The sequence below is a fragment of the Colletotrichum abscissum genome (assembly GCF_030869225.1).
Source record: "Colletotrichum abscissum strain IMI 504890 chromosome Unknown Scaffold_30.1, whole genome shotgun sequence".
NCBI lineage: Eukaryota > Fungi > Ascomycota > Sordariomycetes > Glomerellales > Glomerellaceae > Colletotrichum > Colletotrichum abscissum.
In genome coordinates this window covers 570,878-592,929 of record NW_026850210.1, presented here as the reverse complement: position 1 = coordinate 592,929, position 22,052 = coordinate 570,878, and the positions used below count along the sequence as shown (strand labels likewise).

General features: G+C 43.3%; 5 protein-coding genes across 5 annotated transcripts; 2 read left to right on the top strand and 3 right to left on the bottom strand.

Annotated features, from left to right (window-relative positions):
- Window positions 1-1,926: 1,926 nt before the first annotated feature.
- CABS01_11314 (uncharacterized protein) lies at window positions 1,927-3,003 on the bottom strand (the record flags this gene model as incomplete). Its single annotated transcript, XM_060544669.1, has 1 exon — window positions 1,927-3,003. One exon carries the CDS (start codon window positions 3,001-3,003, stop codon window positions 1,927-1,929), a length of 1,077 nt encoding a protein of 358 aa, XP_060397917.1.
- A 981-nt stretch (window positions 3,004-3,984) lies between these two features.
- Window positions 3,985-5,989, bottom strand: CABS01_11313 (uncharacterized protein; the record flags this gene model as incomplete). The annotated part of the gene is made up of 3 exons (XM_060544668.1): window positions 3,985-4,940; window positions 5,288-5,529; window positions 5,970-5,989. The coding sequence occupies 3 exons, from the start codon at window positions 5,987-5,989 to the stop codon at window positions 3,985-3,987; spliced, it is 1,218 nt and encodes a 405-aa protein (XP_060397916.1).
- A 1,205-nt stretch (window positions 5,990-7,194) lies between these two features.
- Window positions 7,195-10,380, top strand: CABS01_11312 (uncharacterized protein; the record flags this gene model as incomplete). The annotated part of the gene is made up of 2 exons (XM_060544667.1): window positions 7,195-9,794; window positions 9,882-10,380. 2 exons carry the CDS (start codon window positions 7,195-7,197, stop codon window positions 10,378-10,380), a joined length of 3,099 nt encoding a protein of 1,032 aa, XP_060397915.1.
- Window positions 10,381-11,492: 1,112 nt separating this feature from the next.
- Window positions 11,493-13,211, top strand: CABS01_11311 (FAD binding domain-containing protein; the record flags this gene model as incomplete). Its single annotated transcript, XM_060544666.1, has 1 exon — window positions 11,493-13,211. The coding sequence occupies one exon, from the start codon at window positions 11,493-11,495 to the stop codon at window positions 13,209-13,211; it is 1,719 nt and encodes a 572-aa protein (XP_060397914.1).
- Window positions 13,212-13,322: 111 nt separating this feature from the next.
- Window positions 13,323-15,221, bottom strand: CABS01_11310 (uncharacterized protein; the record flags this gene model as incomplete). The annotated part of the gene is made up of 1 exon (XM_060544665.1): window positions 13,323-15,221. The coding sequence occupies one exon, from the start codon at window positions 15,219-15,221 to the stop codon at window positions 13,323-13,325; it is 1,899 nt and encodes a 632-aa protein (XP_060397913.1).
- Between the last annotated feature and the right edge of the window lie 6,831 nt (window positions 15,222-22,052).

The window sequence follows — 22,052 nt, the reverse complement described above, 5'->3', positions numbered from 1 at the left end:
CCAACGCCATGTATAGATCGCGCCTCGATTCCAGATTCTCGCAGGCGGTAACTCCATCGAGAATGCAGAACACGGTTTTCCCCACAGGCAGTTTTTCCATGAGTCTAGCAAATAGTCGACAAAGGGTTTCCATATCACGAGCTTTCACTGATCGCCTTTCGCAATAGCGTACGATTGGTTCGGCGCTAAGGTTGAGTTTAATCTTTTCTTCCATCATTTTATCCAGAAGTTGGCACACAAGACTAGCCATCATTGCTTGAGGGCGGTATCTCTCTGCAGAATGGTCGTCCAACTTGGTGCAAAACCAGGTGATGGTGATGGCGTTTTTTTCAATTATGAGGTCGTTCGCCACTGTCGCAGCTATGTAGCTGAAAGTCGTGATCCCATTACAGGAGTTTTCCGCAGCATCTTCTGAACCATTGCCATTAAAAAGAATTGACCAGACCGGGCAGGATGGGTCTAAATTTTCACGGAACTCCTCCAGAGATGGGTGGCAGAGAAAAGGATCTGCCTTGGACCAATGAACAAGGCTCCTGGAATTGCGAATACAGTCGACGATGTCATTCGGAACAAGGTTTTTGTCATATTTGAGATGCTTGAAGATACAATCCGTTATTTTCATCGTCGCCTTTTGTCTCAGTATCGGAGGCAGCGCGTCATTGATGTCTTTCATATCGAAAGTCGAGAACTGAGCAGGTACGCAAGGCTGCATTTCGCTGTAGGCAGGCGGTGGAGAGGTCTCAAGGGGGTGGTGGGCATTGTCGGTCATGCCATACATGTAGGCCTTCTCTGGTATGGGAGAAAACATGGCTTCCAGGCGACTCTTTAATAGGTTGAAGTTTTTGGTGGTTGGTAATATTCAGAAAAAGAAAACTGTTTGGTTTTTGAGTCGTGCTGGTTATTATCGCAATCTGTCGTTCTCGAAACCGTTTCCCTGAACCCCGAGACGACTGCTCATTTATAGAAGGGCCCAAGCTTGAGTCATACTCCATCAATCGGTTGAAGAAGTAGTGGTAATAGGGAGAGGGATAGGCAGAGATAGACATGCGAACAATGAAAACCGAACAGGATATGTGTATGACCCATGACTACGGGGTGAAGTAGAGAAAGGTCGGCAAATCAAACACCCGTGTCAAAGAGCGTGTTTGATCCCGCGGCAAAAAGCATTGGAGCCCTTCAAATTTCTAGAGAATTACTGCCCTGGAAACTCCGATGCGTCTCGGGACAAAGAAATTCATCAAGCCAGCCACGCGCGGCTTCTGAAACGCGAGACGAAGATCAGTCAAAAGAAATCAAAGACCATGCCCAACAATTCTTTCGAGAAATGAAAGCCTCGGCGCCAAATAAGCCAATAATTCAATGACAATCAATGACAAGAAAATCTATTATGAATCATGTGATATCTCACTACAATGATAGACACTGTGGCTGCAAGCCACGTTCCACGTCTTGGTACCACAGACAATCAGGTTGGAATAATGACACCGAGTAGCTTATTGGAATATTTTGAGGTCTGGCACTAGACACAAATGAATCAAAGGGATGTCCATCTCTGCAGATGTTGAGATTCTCGTCTCATCATATGGCCTTCATTATTGGCAGATCTGTATCCCCTTCTAGAGTAAGAATGCTTCGGTTTGGTGGTGCAAGTGGTAAAGAAATATCAATGAGTATCCCTTCAGTTACTGCTTGTACAGCTACTAGAACTGCACTGCTATAATTTCAGCTCCTTTCATGTCTCCTGAGGTGTGTTTCTCAAGTTACCTTACTTAGTACTTAGAAAAGTGTTCAAGAATCACGTAGCGCTTTCAGTCATCATTTTGCATATTTCTCACAATAGCGTCATGGCCACAACTGTCATTTGAAACGTCCAATAACGTATTTTGTGTCTCTAATATCTCAACCTCCGCCGGGCCACGAATCGCCTCAGGGTTCCAATCCGGCAGAGAAATCAGGATAGTCGTCACAGGGTGATGGGATCTCTGCTTCCTGTGGGACTTTGATGATTTGATCTTCACTCCTGACTTTTTTCTCTATTCCGGAAGCCTCGTGCTTACAAGTCAGAAGTAGTTTGAAATATCGAGGTCCTGTGAGCAGCTCTGCAGAATTGGCTATTGCCACTAGTGCGTTGATAGCCTTGTTTGTGTCATCAGTGAAATCGCAATACTCGTAAGAGCATATTTCGTCGATGACACAAATTATCTGACTTCCTTCAGGAGTCTGTGATACCAGTTTGTTAAATATCTTGCTCAGCACCCCAAGTTCCCATTTACCGATGTCATCCCAGTTGAGCTCGCTATTGATGGACGATAGGTCGCATTCAATCTTCTCGGCCATCATCTGGTCTCGAAGTTTGCACACAAGGCTTGCCATCATTAATCTTGAGGAAAGATTGACTGGCTTATAAGGGTGTGTTCGATCCTCCATTTGGGTATCATCAGCGCAGAACCAGCCAATGACGAAAGTCGGGATAACATCCTCCTTGTTCCGTTTGCATGCGGATTTTTCCATTACATTGGCGGCTAATTTGCCAGTCGTTGAGATCACCTCTCCGTAGTGCTCCCCAGCCATAATCAGCAAGCAACGGGTTGCCTGTGGGTTCCTCCGGACGAATTTCTTGTAGAGATCGTTCTCGATTATCAAGTCCCAAGTTTTTTCTTGGTCAGTACTCAGCTTGGCCTCGCAGAACATCTTGCGTTTTCTCGCCTGCTGGGGCCAGACCTCATTGTATATGAGATACTGGAATAGTCTTTCCGTCGTCATTTCGCCCTCTGGTTCTTCCATCTCGGCGGTTGCTTCTACTTTGAAGTCTAGCTCACTCTGTTCCGAAGCTGCCTGTTTTGGACGCAAAGCGTCTATCACGCCTGTCATATCGAAAGGCCATACTCGAGGCGGTGCGGAGGGCCCTGAGAAGGCTTCGGGTACCGCATCATCCACGCATGCAGTCAGGTAGCAGGACTCGATATATCCCATGTAATTCTTCGCGTAAGCTTCTTGTTCCATATTTGAAACTCATGCAAATGACTGAAAGTCATAAGCCACAAATCAAGCCGTACAAGGTGTTTCGTTGGTAGTGCTTCGTACTTCTCAGATAGTGAGCGTGAATGAGGAATAATTGAAAGACGGATCGTTGTCTCATCCCCCCAGGGTCCTTCTCCTCTTCTCATTTATAACAGAATCTCCGTGTAGAGAACACCACGGCCGTCTAATAAAGAAAGCTGAACAGAGTGTGAAGGTGAGCGAAGAGAGTGGAACGGACAAAGAAAACCGAACACAGAGTCATCGTGACAGGTTTAACCAGACAAAACCGACAAACTAGATATCTGCATCAAAGAACCGTGTTCGATTTCGTTTTGATGACATCGGGACAGTTCAGGAGTCCATGTTTGGTCTTTCCCGATTCTCGCCTGCAAATTCTGGAAAGCTGCTCGACAAAGGTGTTTGCCAACCGAGTTGGCCAAGCGCGACCGGAGGTAGTTCCATACCGGTATCATATCGGAACGGCCGGCCAATGTGTTGATATCGTTTGCCATGTTGGGAGGTGAGATAGATCGTTTGTAAGAAGTGAATTTACTATTGTCAACGATGCAGGTAGTGGTAAGTATTGATGTTGTTCAAATACTCAATGAGAATCTACCTTCTATCAGTGTATTAGACTGCCCAATGCCATCACGAGTGGCCCAGAGTGCCGATGATGGGATTACAGCTTTGATAGATTTCGGAAAGCTATGGCATCTTTGTCGAAAGAACTTGCAATCACCATCTTCAGAGGTGTCACCTAAGCTGGCTGGATCACTAGTGTGTCGATATGGAATTAGTAGCTCAAACGCGCAGATGAAGCTAAATACACAGCACATGTCCGAACGATTAGTGCCGACTCTCGAGATTGAGTTTCTTGTCAAATTGGGAAGTATCAGAGTGCTGCCACCTGAACTTTTATCAAGCGTGGTCGTGGCAATCCATCTGACCATCCATCCCAGAGTCCTAGTACGCCATGGACATGTTAGATATCGCCCACTGTGCTGATTCATCTGAGCCCGTGCTGCCACCCAAGTTGACAATTTTGTTGTAGCCAAAATGTTCCGCCATACCCAAAGCTCTATTCTGACACGTTGCGAGAAGTTTGAAAATCTGCGGTCCGGTGGAAAGCTTCTCAGCCAACCTTGCCAGCTTCCCCATGACTACTTTCGTGTCGCTCTCCAGAGCTAGCGTCTCGTACAAGACAATTTCATCAACTATACATAACAAGATACTCCCTTGAGGAAGCTGCTCTACTAGTCTGACAAAGAGCGAACACAGAGTCGTCGGTTTCAGCTGCTCCACATGCCGCCACTTGGAATCGTACATGAATGATAAGTCGACCTCTACGCCACTGTCAATCATTTTTTCGAGAAGCTGACCGACGAGGCTCGTCATCATTCTGCTGGGGCAGCGATCTGTTGTAGCATTGTTGCCTACCACGAGGCCTGGCTTATGCTCCGCGCAAAACCAATTAATGACGTAGAACGGAGTCGAGGGATCTCCTGCAGCCATGAAGCTTTCCGTTGACTGGGCAGCTACAAGACTGAGCGGTGAGATCCCGTCAACGGCAGCGGTGTCGTCTCTTCCATTGACGAGAAGACAGCCTGATGACGTTGTATTCGTCATGAATGACTTGAAATTTTCGTGTCGTATGAGGGTGGCTGCTTTGGCTTTTTGTTTGTTGGTCAGTCTGTAACCAAGACGAATCTGGGTGGCCACATCCCGTGGAACAAGATTTGGGTCGTATTGAAGAGATTTAAGTAATCGCTCCTGTGACTTCTTAGCCTCCGCTTGTCGTTCGTCGGCATTTGCCCGCGTGTTCATGGATATCGATGTCCCGTGAAGGATGTGGGTTGCGTTCACCATGTCGTAAGCCGAAATCCGTGGTTGTGAGGAACTAGATTGCTGATCAGATTGCTCTACATGAGATCGCGTTAGCTTAACGCGTGAAATGTCTGTCCAAGAGGGGGAAGATGCAAGTAAAAAGGGGGGGGGGTGGGGGGGGGGGGGGGGGTGGGGTGGGTGGGGGGGGGGTGGGGGCGGGGGCGTTGGGGCGGTAGGGGGGTGAGTCGTGGGGGGGAGGGGGGGGGGGGGGGAGGGGGGGGGGGGGGGGGGGGGGGGGGGGGGGGGGGGGGGGGGGGGGGGGGGGGGGGGGCAAGGGAGGATAAAGAATATGACCGAGTGAGTGAACATAGAAAGTTAAAGAACAAAGGGGCGAACAACACGGGTGTGGAACATGCAGGAAAAGATCGAAGAGCTTGGGTACCTAAACCTAAATTCGTCTCCAGTAGTTTGAAAAATCTCTGATAAAAGGAGGCCAATGTCCTCGATTGTTGATTCATGTCAGATAGAAGGCGGATGCCCTCATGTGTTTCTTGAGCGTGACATTGCTGAGCCTCGTCTCTGAACGCTCCGACCTTAGTTCTGACGTTCTCGATACCTTTCTGGAGATCTTCTTGGTATGTTCCCTGCTTGAGCCAAGCATGGGTCACATTTTCTAGATGATTACTTAGTTAGTGAGTCATAGCCTGCTTAGGAAAGAGCATTGTTGATTAGTATCTGGCAATCGGAAAACAACCTACTGAGCCTGCTGTTGAGAAAGAACTGCATCACATGAGTGAGTGCCTCTAGAACGGCTTGAAACAACTCAAAGCTTCTTTTGTCAAGACGGTGGCCTCCCATGTTCCGATACATTGCCATGTACTGTCTTGAACTTTCCATCATATCTGGAATTTGTGCCAAGAATTCGAAGATGATCTCCGGGGTGTTAGAGTAGGTCGAGGCAGCCTGATCTATCGTTAACATAGGGCTTTCCTTGCGTACGTCACCGAAAACATAAGGTAAGGCATACTCCGATGAAAAGCTTGAATACTCCACAGATACTGATCAAAAAAACGCGTAAGTGCAAATTTGCATGAAGTCGACGGGAGTGGCTAATGTCGACGTACCTTGCCCCGTAATCTCCCATCGGCAACAAACTTAACCAAGCTTCCAGAGACTCTGAATGCCGCCCAATTCTATCAATGAAGACCATTCTCCTACTCTCCTGATTTGGGCTACATTTCCAATGCTCTGCAGTCCTCTCAACCTCAGTCAAAACTTGAGACCAACTGCTATGTCGCAAATCCGATGCCGCGTCGAGTGGGATGTGGGCTGCACGTTTCTTTTTCGCAAGTTTTTGTTCCACTTGTGTCATTAAGGCAAAAAGGCGTTCCTTTTGCTCATTCGCCTGCTCCCACATTGCTGTGCTTTTGTTGATGAAGAACTTGTTAGTTACGCCAGTCTTACATGTAACGAAGATACACAGGCATGTATTGAAACAGAGAGTGGCAAGCGTCTACCTCGCATCTTTCAGCTTCCATGCTTCATCTGCAGAAACGAAACTTCCACTTTGCTCGCTATACACTGGTAATAGCTGTCCCGGTGGACAGATTTGATTCTCGATGAATGATACTGCCTCTTTTTGAGGGTAGCGATCCCTGGAAAGGAGGAATGAATCTCTTTGGCCACTTTCCATGGTTTGAAGTTGATAACCATGAGAGTCTTGTGAATAGACTGTGAGTAATGATCAGAACGAAAGGACTGGGCCTGCGTACACCACATAACCTCCAAGAGAAGGCTAGGGATGATTATGAGTGCAGGACATGTGGCAATTGAATTCCGGTACCCTAGCTGCAAGGAGCAACTGTTGCCTCAATAGCCGCTGAATATTACATGACTGCATGGTGATATCAATCTTTATTGGCTGCACGTAGTCTGACCAACGCATTTCAAGCAGGCTGTAGGCAGGCTTACGGCAGGCTGTGACCCTCCAACTATCTAGTGTGATACGTTACATGCAGAGGACGAAAGTACTTCTGAAAATCAGCCAATGTGGGTGTCTCATTCTTCTGTACTTACCGGTGGCATTTGCAGCGTCACTGAATGTCGGTATTGACTGGATACAGGCAGTTCGGAAAGAGATGACACCGAAGCCCCTTGCTAACCGAGAGCCTAGGATCGTCACTCTCTCAAGTGCGGCGGTGTCTTCCTACACATTTGGATCCGGTGTCGGTCTGTAGCCCCGTCGTACTTAAAATAACGCGGTCATAGGGGGAATTTCTGCCTTTTAGACCCTTCCTTTCACGGCGTTCTCATCACCGTTGGTTTCTGCTCAACCTACCTTACCTGGATATGCCTCCAGAACTATCGCAAGCAGCACGAGAGGATTCTCTCATTGCCACGAACAAGGATTTCCAGCAAAAAGATCCCGAGAAAATCTCCGAGGCTAATGAAATGCCGGAGTCTGTCTGCGGTTCCGAGAGTGAGAATGTCGATCCGACGAGCCAAAAAGCCGATACTCCGAGTTCTGAACAAGATGGTCACTCATCAGCGGATCAAGAGGAGGTACCCCTAGAAGACACAGTGGAAGAGGATGAAGGCGAGGTAATAAGTGCGGCCCATCGAGCGGCGTACCCGAATGCGACACAGGTGCGTCATGTATTCGAAGAGGAGAAAGAATCCGGCCGGATGAAAATGCGGTACCATCAAGCATCTCTACACCACACATTTACCAACTTGCGGATTGAAGATCTTGAGCGCGGTCTCAAGGAGCTGAAAGCTGCTTTTGAGAATCGCGATGACACTTGGGAAGCCCCGAAAAGGACCAAGTTTCCCATTCATCGACATGAACTGCGGAGGTCATACGCAAATCAGTTTCGCATCACGCGACTGACGGCTATGCTGCATTGCTCTCAGCAACCAGCCCTAGAAGTACAAGTCACCGAAAGGATTCCACCTATTCTTTTGACCTTGGACAATGAATCGCGGAGTCTGTCTCACCAAACGCCTGGGAATGCTGAAGGCATACCGTTGCAAAGCGGCTCTCTGAAGACCCCAGAGCGTCTGCGAATCAGGTCGTGGTCTCTTTTGTCACATCTCGAGAAGATAACTGGACGAGCTATAATGGGCCTTGCACAGTCTACTAAGATGGACGGTGTAAAGGTGCACAGCGGCGTCGCGTTTCTCCGGCCTTTCAAATTCTTCGCTGAGCACCACGATGCAATCAGGAAGAGTCATGCTGAACTGGAAGCTTGGATGCACACTGGCACACCCTCTAAGCACCGAAAAGAATCTCAGAAGCAAGCAGTTGAGCCTATTCACGAAACTTCGACTCAGCATGACTTTGATGATAAGAACCTTGTGGAAGATTTGAAGCTTCTTGTCCACTTTCTTGATAACGACCTGAAGTCCACCTTGGACCTGCGCCAAAAGGTCAAGGATGGAACAGCGCTTGAAATCGAATATGACGATCTTTGGCATCTCTTTGCACGGGGAGATATTGTTATTACGCCTTCTGACCCCAATCAAGCTTATCGAGTCATCAACATGGCGGGCGGTCGCGAGCCACTGCAGTACGAAGCTAGGTACCCGCGAAGTGACGTTGAGAAACCTGTTCCAGTGGACGGTTTTGTTCTGGACTGCTTAAGCTTTGGATCTGATGGCACCGCATACATTCCAAAACTACAGAGACTCCCGATCCATCGATTCCATGGAAAACGATTGATTACATCGTTACCCGTTTATCCTTTGCGGTTCGACCCGAAGCAAAATGCATTACGAGCCGAATTCGAAGCTATGGGCACGAGGTTCCTGGAATTGACTCGAGAAACAAGTTGCCACAAGCTGGCTCGTGGCAAGACACTCGATGAGCCATCTCATGACTTAGACAATCAAGTCATAGTCGACATGCGCCTCGCGATGACGGCTAAAGCTGAGTGGAGAATGAAGACCAGTATATCGTCGGAAGAGCTCACACGAAGGGACAAAAGGGAGACTATTGAAGGATCCTGGTGTTATCATCGTGAACCAGGTTGTTGCGGTGGCGATGTCATTTTTAACGACCTCGTATACGATGAAGAGCATGCTGCCGCCTTCGGTCAGAAACTGACCAGGATGTTAGGTCCGCTGCAGGAAGAAGATCTGACAGAAGAAGATTTGATGTTAATGCAGCCTTACGTCTACGCCTTCGTTCTTCGATCTAGACAGTGGGCAACCATCTGGACAACAGACCTGACAGAAGTTGTGTTTGAGAATAACTTCAACGACCTCGTCATTTCTGAAGACCACAAGGAGACTGTCAGGGCACTGGTAAAAACGCACGAGAACAAGCGGGCCGCAGAATCATCTCCTGGCGTCGCACGTAGCGTTGGAACAGCGCTGGATCTTGTCAAGGGCAAAGGGGCTGGCCTTGTCATTCTTCTCCACGGTCCACCTGGCGTGGGGAAGACATCGACGGCTGAGTGCGTTGCCGATGATACCCATCGACCTCTCTTCCCCATTACATGCGGCGATATTGGAGAGACGGCGGCCGATGTCGAGACCAACTTGCAATATAGCTTTAAGCTTGCACATAAATGGGGTTGCGTACTGTTGCTGGATGAGGCTGACATCTTCCTCGCGAAGAGAGTTCGAGACAACATCCGTCACAATGCCGTGACGAGCGTATTCCTTCGCACACTTGAATACTATGCCGGAATTCTGTTCCTTACCTCCAACCGAGTCGGAGCAATCGATCCAGCATTCAAGTCAAGGATCCAGATGTCTCTCTCCTACAACGATCTGGATCTCCCGGTGACTCTCAAGATTTACGAGAAGTTCATCAAAAGAGCCAAAGAAGAGCAGCGCAGTACGGGGACCCAGAACTTCAAGATAAAAGAGAAGGAGATCATGAGCTTTGCCGAAAAGCATTACAATCGACTTGAGCTTGAAGGACGATACACGTGGAATGGAAGGTATGGTTATGTCCCGCTCGCCCAGCTTTTTAGTGATGTCTCTCAATGTCTAGAATCGCTTAGTTTACTGACAACCAAATGATGTAGACAAATCCGAAACGCTTTTCAAACAGCCATCGCTCTAGTTGAGTACCAATACATATCAAAAGAGGCAGACGAGCCCAAACCCAGTCTTGGCAAGAAGCAATTCAAGAAGGTTGCAAGGGGGTTCAAAGAGTTCGATGACTATCTCATCAATGTGAACGGAGCGACTGAGGCAGACGAGGCTAGACGCGAGGGCTGGCGATATGATGTTCGAAAGACCGTATCCTCGCCGACGCCGCACAGATCCACACAGGCTAGTCGCTTCCAGCAGGGTTCGAAACATCCTGCGCGAAACCTCGAGTCTGAAGATAGCTCCGAGACAGAGAAAGAAAGTGAAGATGATGCTGAGGACGAAGTCAAAGATAGAAGAGGATCGGAGACAAAGGCTAACCCCAGCACCGTTGGAAGTCAATCTTTCGCTACCGCTGGAGCGTCCCTTGACATGGAACAGTACCAACAATTTCTCAAGTTCCAACAGATGATGTCGGGTGGTGGTAAATAAGAGTTAGAAATTGCAGTGAGCATACGAATGACTAGGAAAGTGAAAGTAGTAACAACAAGGACTAGACTTTGAGTTTTATCTCCTCCTGCCATGCGGTAACCATGAGATTGATCCTACCGTGAATCAGGAAACACACGAGAAATGGCCGGTTTCTTCATTTGATTGCCGAGCAAGATCCGGTTGACATCACTGATTTTGCGCACTAGACATTGCGGCCACGTGAACTGCCATGCGTGCCATGAGGCAAACGAACGCAGGCAGCATCTGGAACACAGCCTTACAGCTCCACTATGCTGCAACCACATGACGTTCACAGATTTCAAAGCTTTGAACCAACCAGGCTCTCAGTTGCGCAGTTGGTTTTGGCCAAGAGCTTGTTGGAACCCTTACTTCTGCAAGTCATTCGTTTCCCCTGAAAACAGCATCTCGCAAAAAGGTCCAGCAGACGCCTTATGGGGGTCGCCTTGCCAGCGTGGGCACAACATTGGCCAGTAAGCGGGAATGCGGCATAACCGAAGTGATGCCTGGCTACCTATCAGAAAGTGGACATGGTCGGTATATTTCAGCCGCGGCCAAAAACATCAGATATGCTCGGATCAGGCTAGCGTGTCTTATGCCAGCTCCACGCCACGGCTCTTTCGACAACGCTCGTAAACGCACCTGCGCGGCCCGGCCCCCAGATCATGCAGCGTAAGCCGGTGTGATAGTCAGCCACTCTGAAGACTGAGGGCCGACCTGGTTGCAGCAATAGTCGTCGGAATGCAGAAGGCTATCAAGGCTGGCTGAGTAGCCAGTTTGGCTTGGTGATGGGACTGGGCGTCAGACTGCTGACCATCTTGTCTTTGATTACGCCAATCAACGTTCGTCGTTCACGTAGAAAGCCTACGATCAACTGTTGCACAGATTTGTCCGGTTGAAGACAACTCTGCGGCTGAGCACTCTGTAGCCTGCCTTGGGGTTTTGCGTGTAGATGGGGGCCTTGCATGTGATGCTGATTGATCCCTATTTATTGCTGTTGGCTGCCCTGTTTCTGCTGGATCCTTCGCAACTCTGCTTTTTCTAAGAGACACTTCTCGATTTCATATTTAGCTTTCTTATACAAAATCTCAATCATGGTTCGCATTGAAGATTTTGAGGGTATGCAGTACTCTAGGGTGGGAGACGAGTCTGAGATGCAGGAATACGCCTTTTTCAACCAGCAATATGCAACCTCAACATATCAGAAAGAGCACGACATGAACCCCGATCTCATTGTGCGACCTCAAAACGACCAAGATGTTATCAGAGCGGTCAACTGGGCCAGAGAGAACAAGGTCGCCGTTGCCGTCAAGAGCGGAGGCCACCAGTACAGCGGAGCCTCGTCTACAAGCGGCAAGAACATCCAGATCGACTTGGGTAACACTTACAAGGATCTGATGATCTTGAAGCCCAAGGATCCAATTGCAGATAACCGCACACTTGTTTACATTGGCGTCAGCATTACTATGATGGACCTCAACAAGTACCTCAAGCAGACGAAGCTCTTTGTTCCCACCGGCCAATGTGCCTACGTCGGTGTGGGAGGTCACGGCCAGACTGGCGGTTACGGACAGTTGGGCCGAAGTTTCGGCCTTTTTGGAGACAACATCAGAACCATCCGTATGGTATGCCACGACGGTGTCATCCGCGACATCACCAAAGAGAACAACCCTGAGATGTTCTACGCCATTCTTGGTGGCAGTCCAGGAAATTTCGGCGTCATCACTCACTACATCGTCGAGGTGTACAAATCTAGCAGCTACCTTGGTACTGTCGCTGGGCCCAACGGCTTCAAGGGACCTCACGGCATCAAGGCACTCTGGCTCTACTCCAAGGAGGTTCTCACCACACTTCTCAATGCCATTGCCGAGATGGCTGACGACCCTACATTCCCCCGCGGCTTTGACCTCTGTGTCAGTGTCATCAGCACAGATTTCCCCATGTCGACTCTGTTCAAGGAGCTCAAAGATGCCAACGTCTGGCAGCGCATTCAGGACCGCATCAAGAATGCGCTCGAAGACGACTTCCTGGAGTTGCTCAATGGACGTTTTCCAGCCTCGATCATTCTGTACGCGCAGTGGTGCCCGACCAGCAAGGAGGACGTGTACGATGCCAATGTCGATGCCTGGTTTGGCAAGTTCCGAGAGCTCAAGAGCCTGTTGGAAGACTTCTCGCTTCAGTTTGGAGAGTTCGACATGGAGATGTCGGATATGACTGGGCAGTGGATCTTCCCCAGAGCGCGCGAGTTTGACCTTCCATACGTCAAGCGCACATACGCGACCAACTCCACCAGCCTTACAAAGGACAAATGGGTTGATGCCGTGGTTGACCGCATTGACCTCATCTACAACCCTGAACAGTATCTCAAGGGACACGAGGGTGAGAAGGACTACGAGCGCTTTATGAGATGTAAGCTGTCGGTTCAAATCCAGTGCTTTGGAGGCAAGTACTCGCGCTTCTTCGTCAACAGAGACAACGGCACATCTTACAGCTGGAGAGACTCGTCTGTTGTCCAGACTTTGGACTGCTTCCACGAGCCCGATGAAGATTCAAGAAAGCTGGCTCAATCATGGCAAGCCAAGAACGATCAGATTATGATCGGACCTGACAGCCCGTTCAGCAAGAAGGACAGACGTCTTCTTTGGGGATCCTATGGCGATTGGAACTTGGGTGATGAGAAGATCTGGAAGTGCTACTACGAAGATGAGGAGAAATACAGGCGGCTTGGAAAGGCCAGAGCACTCGCTGATCCCAACGGAACGTTTACTGCAAATCCGTTCGCAATTACTGCAATCAACAATGCAAAGTTATGAACGGGACTAAGTACTTCACTAAAAACAGGACTGGGCGGAAAACTTGTATGTTAAGAATTAGGTCAAATTTGTACCCCAAATTGTTTGTAGTCTAAAATTGCATAACCTTCATCACATTGACATTCTCAGCGCCAACATTTTGCCAATATCCGGAGTCCCCAACCCAGTGACAGCGTCCCAGCCAGCCACTGAGGGCCAACCCGCGTTCGGCACGAGCTTGGCTCCGAACTCAGGCGGGAACTTTTGCGTGCCAAAACCAGTTGTGCCAGTGCAGCCCACGGACTGCCCAGCAGACACGTCGTTGATGGCTTGCAACCCAGCGCCATATAGCCATGGATTGATGAATCCCATTGGCGGCTTTCCCGCCTGGATGAGAGCGGCGTTGACCATGCCCACCATGCCTGCCCAGATTGGAGCGGCGGCGCTGGTACCTTGGAAGCCACCTAGTTGGCCGCCCGTCACGAATGTGAGGTTGAAGCTTTGGGCACTAACGTCTGGGAAGCCTCGGCCTGATGCGTTGAAGAGGCCGTTAAATTGGGTTCCAATGGTGTTCTTCAAGTACGCCGGCACAACTTGCTCTTGGTATGCCGGTCTGGCGAACTTGTCCGAGAACCCACCGCTCGAGAAGTCGCTGGCCCGCTCAGGCGCGATACCCCTCACCCCGCCAACTCCTGTGACAAAGGGGCATGATGCCGGAAAGACGGCATTGAACCGCGTGCTGTTGGTACCGTCGTTTGTGACACACGTGTTGCCCGTTCCAGAGTCACCCGACGCGGCAAACATCGTAACGCCCCGGGCACCGAGTGCACCGAACTGATCGCAAATTTGCTGAACATAGCCGTCCGGAAGTGACTGTTCGTTCTCGCCGAAACTAGTAGTGATTGTGTGAGGAAGCTTTTCGTCGGGTAGCTTGAGCATCGCGTCTAACCAGATCAGCCAAGGTTCCGTCGTGTCCCCAGGTTGACCGCCTAGTTCGAGCTTGATCGGTCCATCTCCCGCCACGGCGGTGACGATGTTGGGCACCGGGTTGGACAGTGAAGCCGTATACTGAACGTCGAAGTTGAGTTCGGCGTTTGAGAACTTGTTCTGGGCCTGATCTGTTGTGCCATTATTGATGCTAAGGAAAGAAAACTTCACTCCCGTTGACGGTTGATCGACGTTCTTGGCAAACAGGGCAAAGTCGTCAAATTTGGCAACCTGATTCTGCGAAGCGTAGATCCCAAGACCGCGGGCCAGACTGACATTCATTTTGGCAGGAACATTGTACAGAGCTCGTATGCAGTTAGGTGTAATGGTCCTGTTACACGTAGGATCGGCTTGTGCTTGCGGTGCGGGTGGTGTAATCCTATCTACCTGTGCCGCGTAAAGAAGTTTCGGATTCACCCCAGCCAACGACCTCTTCACCTTCCGGAGCTCGTCGCGGGGGGTGTCGTCAGCAAGAGGCGTAACCACAGTCGATCCTTGGTGCATCATCGGGTGAGAACAGAATCTCGTCGACGGGGTAATTAACGAGATCTTGTTCTTCAACTCCAAGGGTAAAGAATATTGCAACGTCCGCAGCACCTCCTTGCCGCTGTCAATGTTTCGGAACCATATAAAGTCTGCGTCGAGCAGATTATTCGCCTTCTTCGCCGTTGTCTGCACTTTGATCCAATGACCATCGCTCTCTATATCTGCCGCTGTTGCGTTCCCGTGTTCTTGAAGCCAGTTTATAATGATGTCCCGTGACTCTGTATCGGGGTTGAGGAGTGCTTGTGCCTCCTCTCGAGAGAGGTGCCTGCCGTATAGCTCATGTCCCGGCGTGGAGACACTGTAGAGGGCCCGTTCCACATGCCTGCTTCTATCGACTGCGATGGATATGCTGAATCGGTGATCCGGATCAGCGGGACGAGAGAGTGTCCATCCGGATGGTGGATCTCTATTATACTCTACTTGTATTGAGCCAGCTCTCGAAGCGATGGCAAATGGCCCGATGAAGGAAAGAACTGTAAACGCCGCAAGGAGAAGCATCTTGAAAATCGAATTCGTGCCCCAGGCACTGGAATATTAGATAAAACTTAACAGTAAGCAAGGAAAAGAACAGATCAAATATTTGGAGATAGCTTAAAACGTTTCGCGGGGCATTTGGGGGAGAAGTAGTAATAAGACCTTGAGACCTCGTCTGTATTGCACCAGGACGGCCGTACGAACTACAAAGCCTCCTGATCCCTTCGGCACTTGACTAGCGAGCGGCCAGATCGAGATAATTAACGAAACATAGCCTAAAGCTAAAGATGCGGGCGCCATCACGGTCGAAACTTGTCTGAGTATGGGCCCACCTGATGTCGCAGTATCTCTCTGTGGTCGAGGGTCACATCGTTAGTCAGTTTCAGGTTTCCGAGGCGACGGTCTTTTCGCCAGAATCCCGCCTCCGGTCACTTCAGAACTCAGGGTTCATCGGGTCTCTGCCCCTCGTCTTACGAACCCATCGCAGAGTCGGCTGCTCTGTCAATGAGGGGAATATAGGGCCCGAAATGGTTGTTCCAGCTCAACCGTAGCGAGAGTATGCTCAAAGTGTGTTGATGTTTGAGGGATCATGACTTGATGAACAACTATCCGGTTCTAGTAAGCTCTACTTAGCCTTCGTCAGGTATAGACCTTGTTTTCTTGGTACCTGCTGATTCGTAAGTCAAGGAGATCGGGGAACAAGGTCGAAGGCCTATATCCGATGAAAGACTCATTGCATGGAGATTCAGTTGCGGAGGAAGCTGTATCTTAATACACCTTTCCAAGGCTTGCGGTATTGAGACCGCACGAACTTCAAGAAGTCCACTAAGGCTTCACAAAGACCACATAATGGGAAAACGAGTACGAAGTTGGTGGTTGTTGGACACTTCTTCGTTTGGACGACGAACTATTCCAAATGTAGCTAGAATCCGAAAGCGGATGAAAGTCAAATGTGTAGTGTTCCATCCAAAAGAATGTCTGTACCTACAATAAGCTTTACGGTAAGATTGTGCAGCAAAAAGTGTGATTTTTGTAAGCGCGATGGAATCTTCGGACATAGCCTTGGACCCGAAACGATCGTCAGCCAGAGAAAGCTTGAACCATCCGAAGCCTGAGAGAAGGCGGCTCCTTCATTAAGGGACTTGATCACGGGGAGGAGCGTGCTTGGGACAGCTTGCGGGAGCACAGCCCGTTAGACGTTTCCAACGCGCGTCAACTATGCAATGAGTATACAAGGCTTACCTTACGTGACTCGAACCTCACATTCGTGGTGCTGGGAAGGAAACCTTCTTTCTCCGATCCGCAAATTCCATCTAGACTAGTCGGGATCTTTCAAGCTGCAGCTGTGCCCTTCTAGTATTACTTAATACTGAACAGCTGATACAACGTTGGTTAATTCACCGTCTTGGAAGTGATGCGCTCGTGGGTAGTAAGTTGAACAGCCTACAGGCACTCAGAAACCTATCGCCTCTTGCTACAAAGCGGTGTTAAACAACACTCTCCTCTCAGATATAGTCTGAATAGGCTGCGTTGATGATCACTTTCTATGATGAATGTCTCGAATTATGTTTGGGCTGGTGATATTGCGGGCCGGAGCTTTTGACATACAGGTACTTCGGCATATCTAAGCAGAGATGCCGTGCTATTCTCCTTTCTCTCTCAACAAGACAAATAGATTTATGGCAGGCTGGAACAGTGGCTTACTGGCTAATGACGGGCAAGTTGGTCTGGTTACTTCCGTATATCTCACTCCCTATTATCAGCTTTGACTAAAGACAGAAACTGCAAGCCTCATTCTTGTTTCTAAAGTGACGGGAAGTTCTTCAACGTCATAGGCATCAAAATCCAACTGCAAGTGCTACGATATGGGCTCGTTGGCTACATTGAAATCGATATAGTTCTTTTACCCATTGAACAATGTCACGTAACAGGGATAGCAATCGCACCTCACGAAGTGCCCGTTACGTACTAAATTACGTATCTATTTTAAATATCGTATATATAGACCTTTTTTTTTTATTTATTTCTATTTTAATAATTAAGCTACTTTTATTATACTCCGTATACTTATTACTACGTATTATAACTCGTAATAGTTATAAACTTAGTTCTTAGTTAAGACCTTATATTATAATAATATACTTATTAATACGATTCTTACGATCTTTTTAAAATAACCGACTTATTTATACCTACTTTAGCCTAAACTAAATTAACTAGCTACGATAGTTAGATTAAATAGTTTAATATACTTTATATTATAAATAAGAGTATTAGGGTTTAGAAGTACGTCGACTTAGATATTTTAAACTTTAACGTATTCTTTGACCCCTTTATAATACTTATTTTACTTTTTAAATTCGGATAATTAGTTATAACTTATAATAAAAAAGAATTACGAGCTTACTAAGCCCGTTATAAAGCGTTTAAAAACGATTAAAAAAACTAAGAAATCCTTTATTAATAATTTCTAAATATAATTCCTAATACGAACTTTTTAACTTTTTTAAGTATAAATAACTTATAGGACTAAGCTAGGTTTTTTTTTATAAAGCTAGCTATATTACTTATTTTATATAAATAAATCTATTTTTATATTATACTTATAAAAAGGATCTATATACTCGAGAGTATTTAGAAATAATAAGAGCTTAATACTAAATATAAGTAATTTATAACTTATAAACGTAATATTATTAATACGTATATTAAAGTCCTTATTTAGTAATTAGCAAAATTAATTAATATTATATTATATAAATACGTATTTTAAAAAGTTATTAAGAACGGCGCTAAGTTTAATATATAGCGAATCGTTAGATATTTAAAATAAGAATTTATACCCCCCGAACTAGTAATAAGGAATATAATTTAAAAGGAATATTAATAAGCCCTTAATAAAACGAGGACCGGAATTAACCCCTAATATTAATATAAAGAGTAGTAGTTTACTTATTTCTAAGCTAAAACGTATAATATTTTAGAAATTAATAAAAAGATTGCCGTACTTAACTTCTTAGTTATAGTTAAGTTTAAACTTAATTTTATATAAGGCTAACGTATATATAAGACTTTTAGTAAATTAATAGCCTTTAGAACGTATATAAGGATACTTAAGGAGATTATATATATATTTAGCTTAATAACTTAGGACGTATATACTAAACGACCTTTAGGTTAAGGAGGGGCTTATTTTACTTTTATTAAACGCTTTAACTTAGTTAATAATATAAATAATAAAGGTAACGTTATATACCCTTATAATTATATATACTTATAGCGCCCTATAGCGTATTAAAAATTAAAATAGGTATTTATAAGCTAAAATATTAATAAGTTACTAATATAAATACTAAGGAGCTATATAAAAAAAGTCCTTATTACTATTAAATTAAATAAATAGAAATTATTTTATAGTAAGTTTAAAAAAACTAGTTAGCTAAGGAACAATAGAACCCTTAAGAAACTTAGATTTTTAAAAAAATCCTTTAACTAACTTATAACGAGCTTATTAATAAACTAAAATAAGGGCTACGTAGTTACTATATTTATAAAAAGTTAGGACTTAGAAATAAACGTAATTTTTAGTACCCTTATAAGTAGCGCTTACCCCTTTTTTTAGAATATAATAATAAATAGCTATAGAGTAATATATTTAGTTAACGATAAGAGCTTATTTAAACCTAAGAGTTACGTATTATTAAATAATAATAACTATATTAAATTAGGAACTATTATATTATTTATTATTATACGTAGTACTCGTATTATAAAAGGCGTTTTAAACGAACTTAAGAAAAAGGGAACTTACGATTTAAAGCTCTAAAATGTCGTTTATATTAAGAGATTTTATATTAATATAGTCTTAGAAACTTTACTAAATAGAAGCGCACTCTAATACTATAGTTTAGATTATACTTTATAATAAGGAACGCTTTATAAAAGTATTATTAAAAAGTAGCTTATTTAAAAAAATAATCTAGTCTTTTTTAAATATAAGCTCCTCTAATCCTATCCTTTTTTTATAAACTTTAAGTATATTTTATAGAGCTTAGTTAGTATTATATTATTAATTAGCTATAAAAAATTCCGATATTTATATTAACGTACCCATAAGAAGTTTAATAGTGTACTTTTTTAGTATTTTAAAATAGGTTATTTTAAACCTAATATTCTTTATTAATTATTATATAAGATTTGAGGTATGCGTATTAAACCTTTATTATAAGTTAAGTATAAAGTATATATATTATCCAAAGCTAAAATAGTAGTTTTAAAAAGACTACCCTTAAGAAGAGCCTTATAGCTATAGTACTATATATACTAAGATCTCTTTTATTTCGAACTATTTCTAAATAGATAATAATATATACTTATAGCTTTTAATAAATATAATAAGTAACTTAAGGGGTTCTTTTTAAGGACTAAAATAGAGGAAGAAGTGCTTTTTATACTATAGAGCCTCGAAGTAGCGATTTATTATTAAAAAGGGACCCTAATTTATTTTTTTAGAAGTAATAATAAGACCGCCCTCCTAACTATAAACGTTAGATACGTATATAAGACGTAGTATAGCGAGCTAAGAATTAAAATAGAACTTTTACCTCTATATATAAAAGAACCCGTAAATAACGCTAAAAAAATAAGTTAACTTATAATTACTAAAGCCCATAAAATACGCCTTTTTATAAACCTCTTTATAAATTTATAAAATAAAATAGTACTAATAATAATTTTTATTTATAATATTACTTTATAAAAGGTTAATAAAAAAGATTTGCTTATTATAATAGAAATTAATTAATAAAAGTAGTATTAACGCTAATAATAAACGGGTTATTAAGTACGGGATTTTAAACTAGTTACCCTATATCTCGGTAGCCTCTACGTATATAGCTACTAAGTATACCCTCTTTATAAAAATCGTAAAAGGGGTATATATTAAAAAGAGTTTAAAGTACTTCCCTACGGGTATATAAGATACTTAGTTAAATATATATTAAAAATATATAATTTATATAAGGTCTAAGTACCCGCGCTTAAGTAAGTATTTATTACAAAAAATATTAGGTTTAATAAAAAAGTTTTTTATAATCCTATATACGAAGAGTAAGCTATTGTAAGTAAGTAAGTAAATTTAGTAATCTAAGAAATATAAGAACTTTTTAATATTAATAATAAGCTAGTTTAAGTACTTAAAGAAGTAGATCTAGACTTTAAAAATACTAGTACTTAAGATAACTTTATAGTTAAGAATAGTATTATTGTTAAATTTTTAACTATTTAGGATACTAAGTAATTAATAAACGTATTCTAAAGTGCGGTTAATAAGGCTAAAGAGGCTAATATAGTTTTATTATTATTATTAACCCCTAAAATAACCCCCTTATATAAGTTTAGAAATAGGGGTAAAAAAGGGGATATAATAACTAAGTTATAAATAGCTCTGCGCAATCTATAATCCTCTTTACGAGCGCTTATATATATTATAAAGGTTTTTAAGTTTTTAATTTTTAACGGCTTTTAATAAAATATTAAAGTACGTAGTAAACGAGGTACTAATTATAAAAAAGTAATTCTTAATACTAAAATCGATATTAGTAAGGAACCCTTATAATAAACTTTTATTATTATATAAGAATAGAGCTTATAAAAACCGCTTTATTAAATATTAAATAAAGCTTTATTAGGTCCTAAACGTTTAAACCGGGCCCGTAGACTTTTATAACGTTTTAATAGTAGTATTTTTATAACGCTCTTATATTTAAATATAAAAAACGGCGATTATTATAACCGTTTTTAAAACTACTTTTTCTTTATTTTTATACTTAATTAGTAAAAAGCTATAAAAAAAAGTAGTATAGGATATATAATACTTTATTAAATAATAAAAAGAGTAGTTTATAAGACTTATTTAGAGCGCTCTAGAGGAGTTTAGAAACTACGATTTATTAAAGTTAACTTTTAGAGCTTATTAAAAAAGTTTAGTAATATTAAATATCTCTTATTATAACTATAAAAGCTACTTAGGGATACTATAAATATAAAAATAAAAAAGCTAAGGAATATTAGTATATAAAAAGAAGTCGACTATAATCCTAAATAAGGGATCTTATTTTTATTAAAATAAGTATATATTTATAAGTACGACGTTAATAACGAGGTTAGCGAGGTAAAAGTACGTATATATATAAGGGGGGATATATAACTACTTAACCCCTTATAAAATACGTACGTTTCGATACTCGTTATAAAGGCCTTTAGGCTTATAATAATAATAGCTACTTAATTCGACTTTAAAATAAACTAGTATAATATTATTAATATATTTTTTAATACGCTTCTTAAGAGCGAAAAGCTAGTAATTATTAAACTCTTAGAGGGATATAAGGTTATTAATAAAATAAATAAGTTTTAATACGCTCTATATAGCTTCTAAGACTTACTAATTCTTTAGTTCTAAACTTTTATTTCTATACTTCGTAGTATAAATATAATATATAGTTATAAAGAGATCTATATTTACTAAACCGTAAATAGGAAAGTAATTTTAGTATTCTATATTAACGATTTTATTATTTTATACTATCGAGACGACTAAAAAGTAGCTTAGGGAATCGTTAATAGTATAAAAAAATATATTAACCTTAAGGAGAATAGACTAATTAATTACTTTTTTAGAGTACGGATTTTATAAAACCGTACTATTCGTAAGGTTTATTTTATTTATAACGTATATATTAAGCGAGTTACTAAGCACTTTGACCTTATAGATTTACTAAATTTAGCTATCCCTTTTTTTTAAAAAGAGTTTAAACTAAACGAGGGGTAAGTAATAAAAGAGAAAATAAAAAG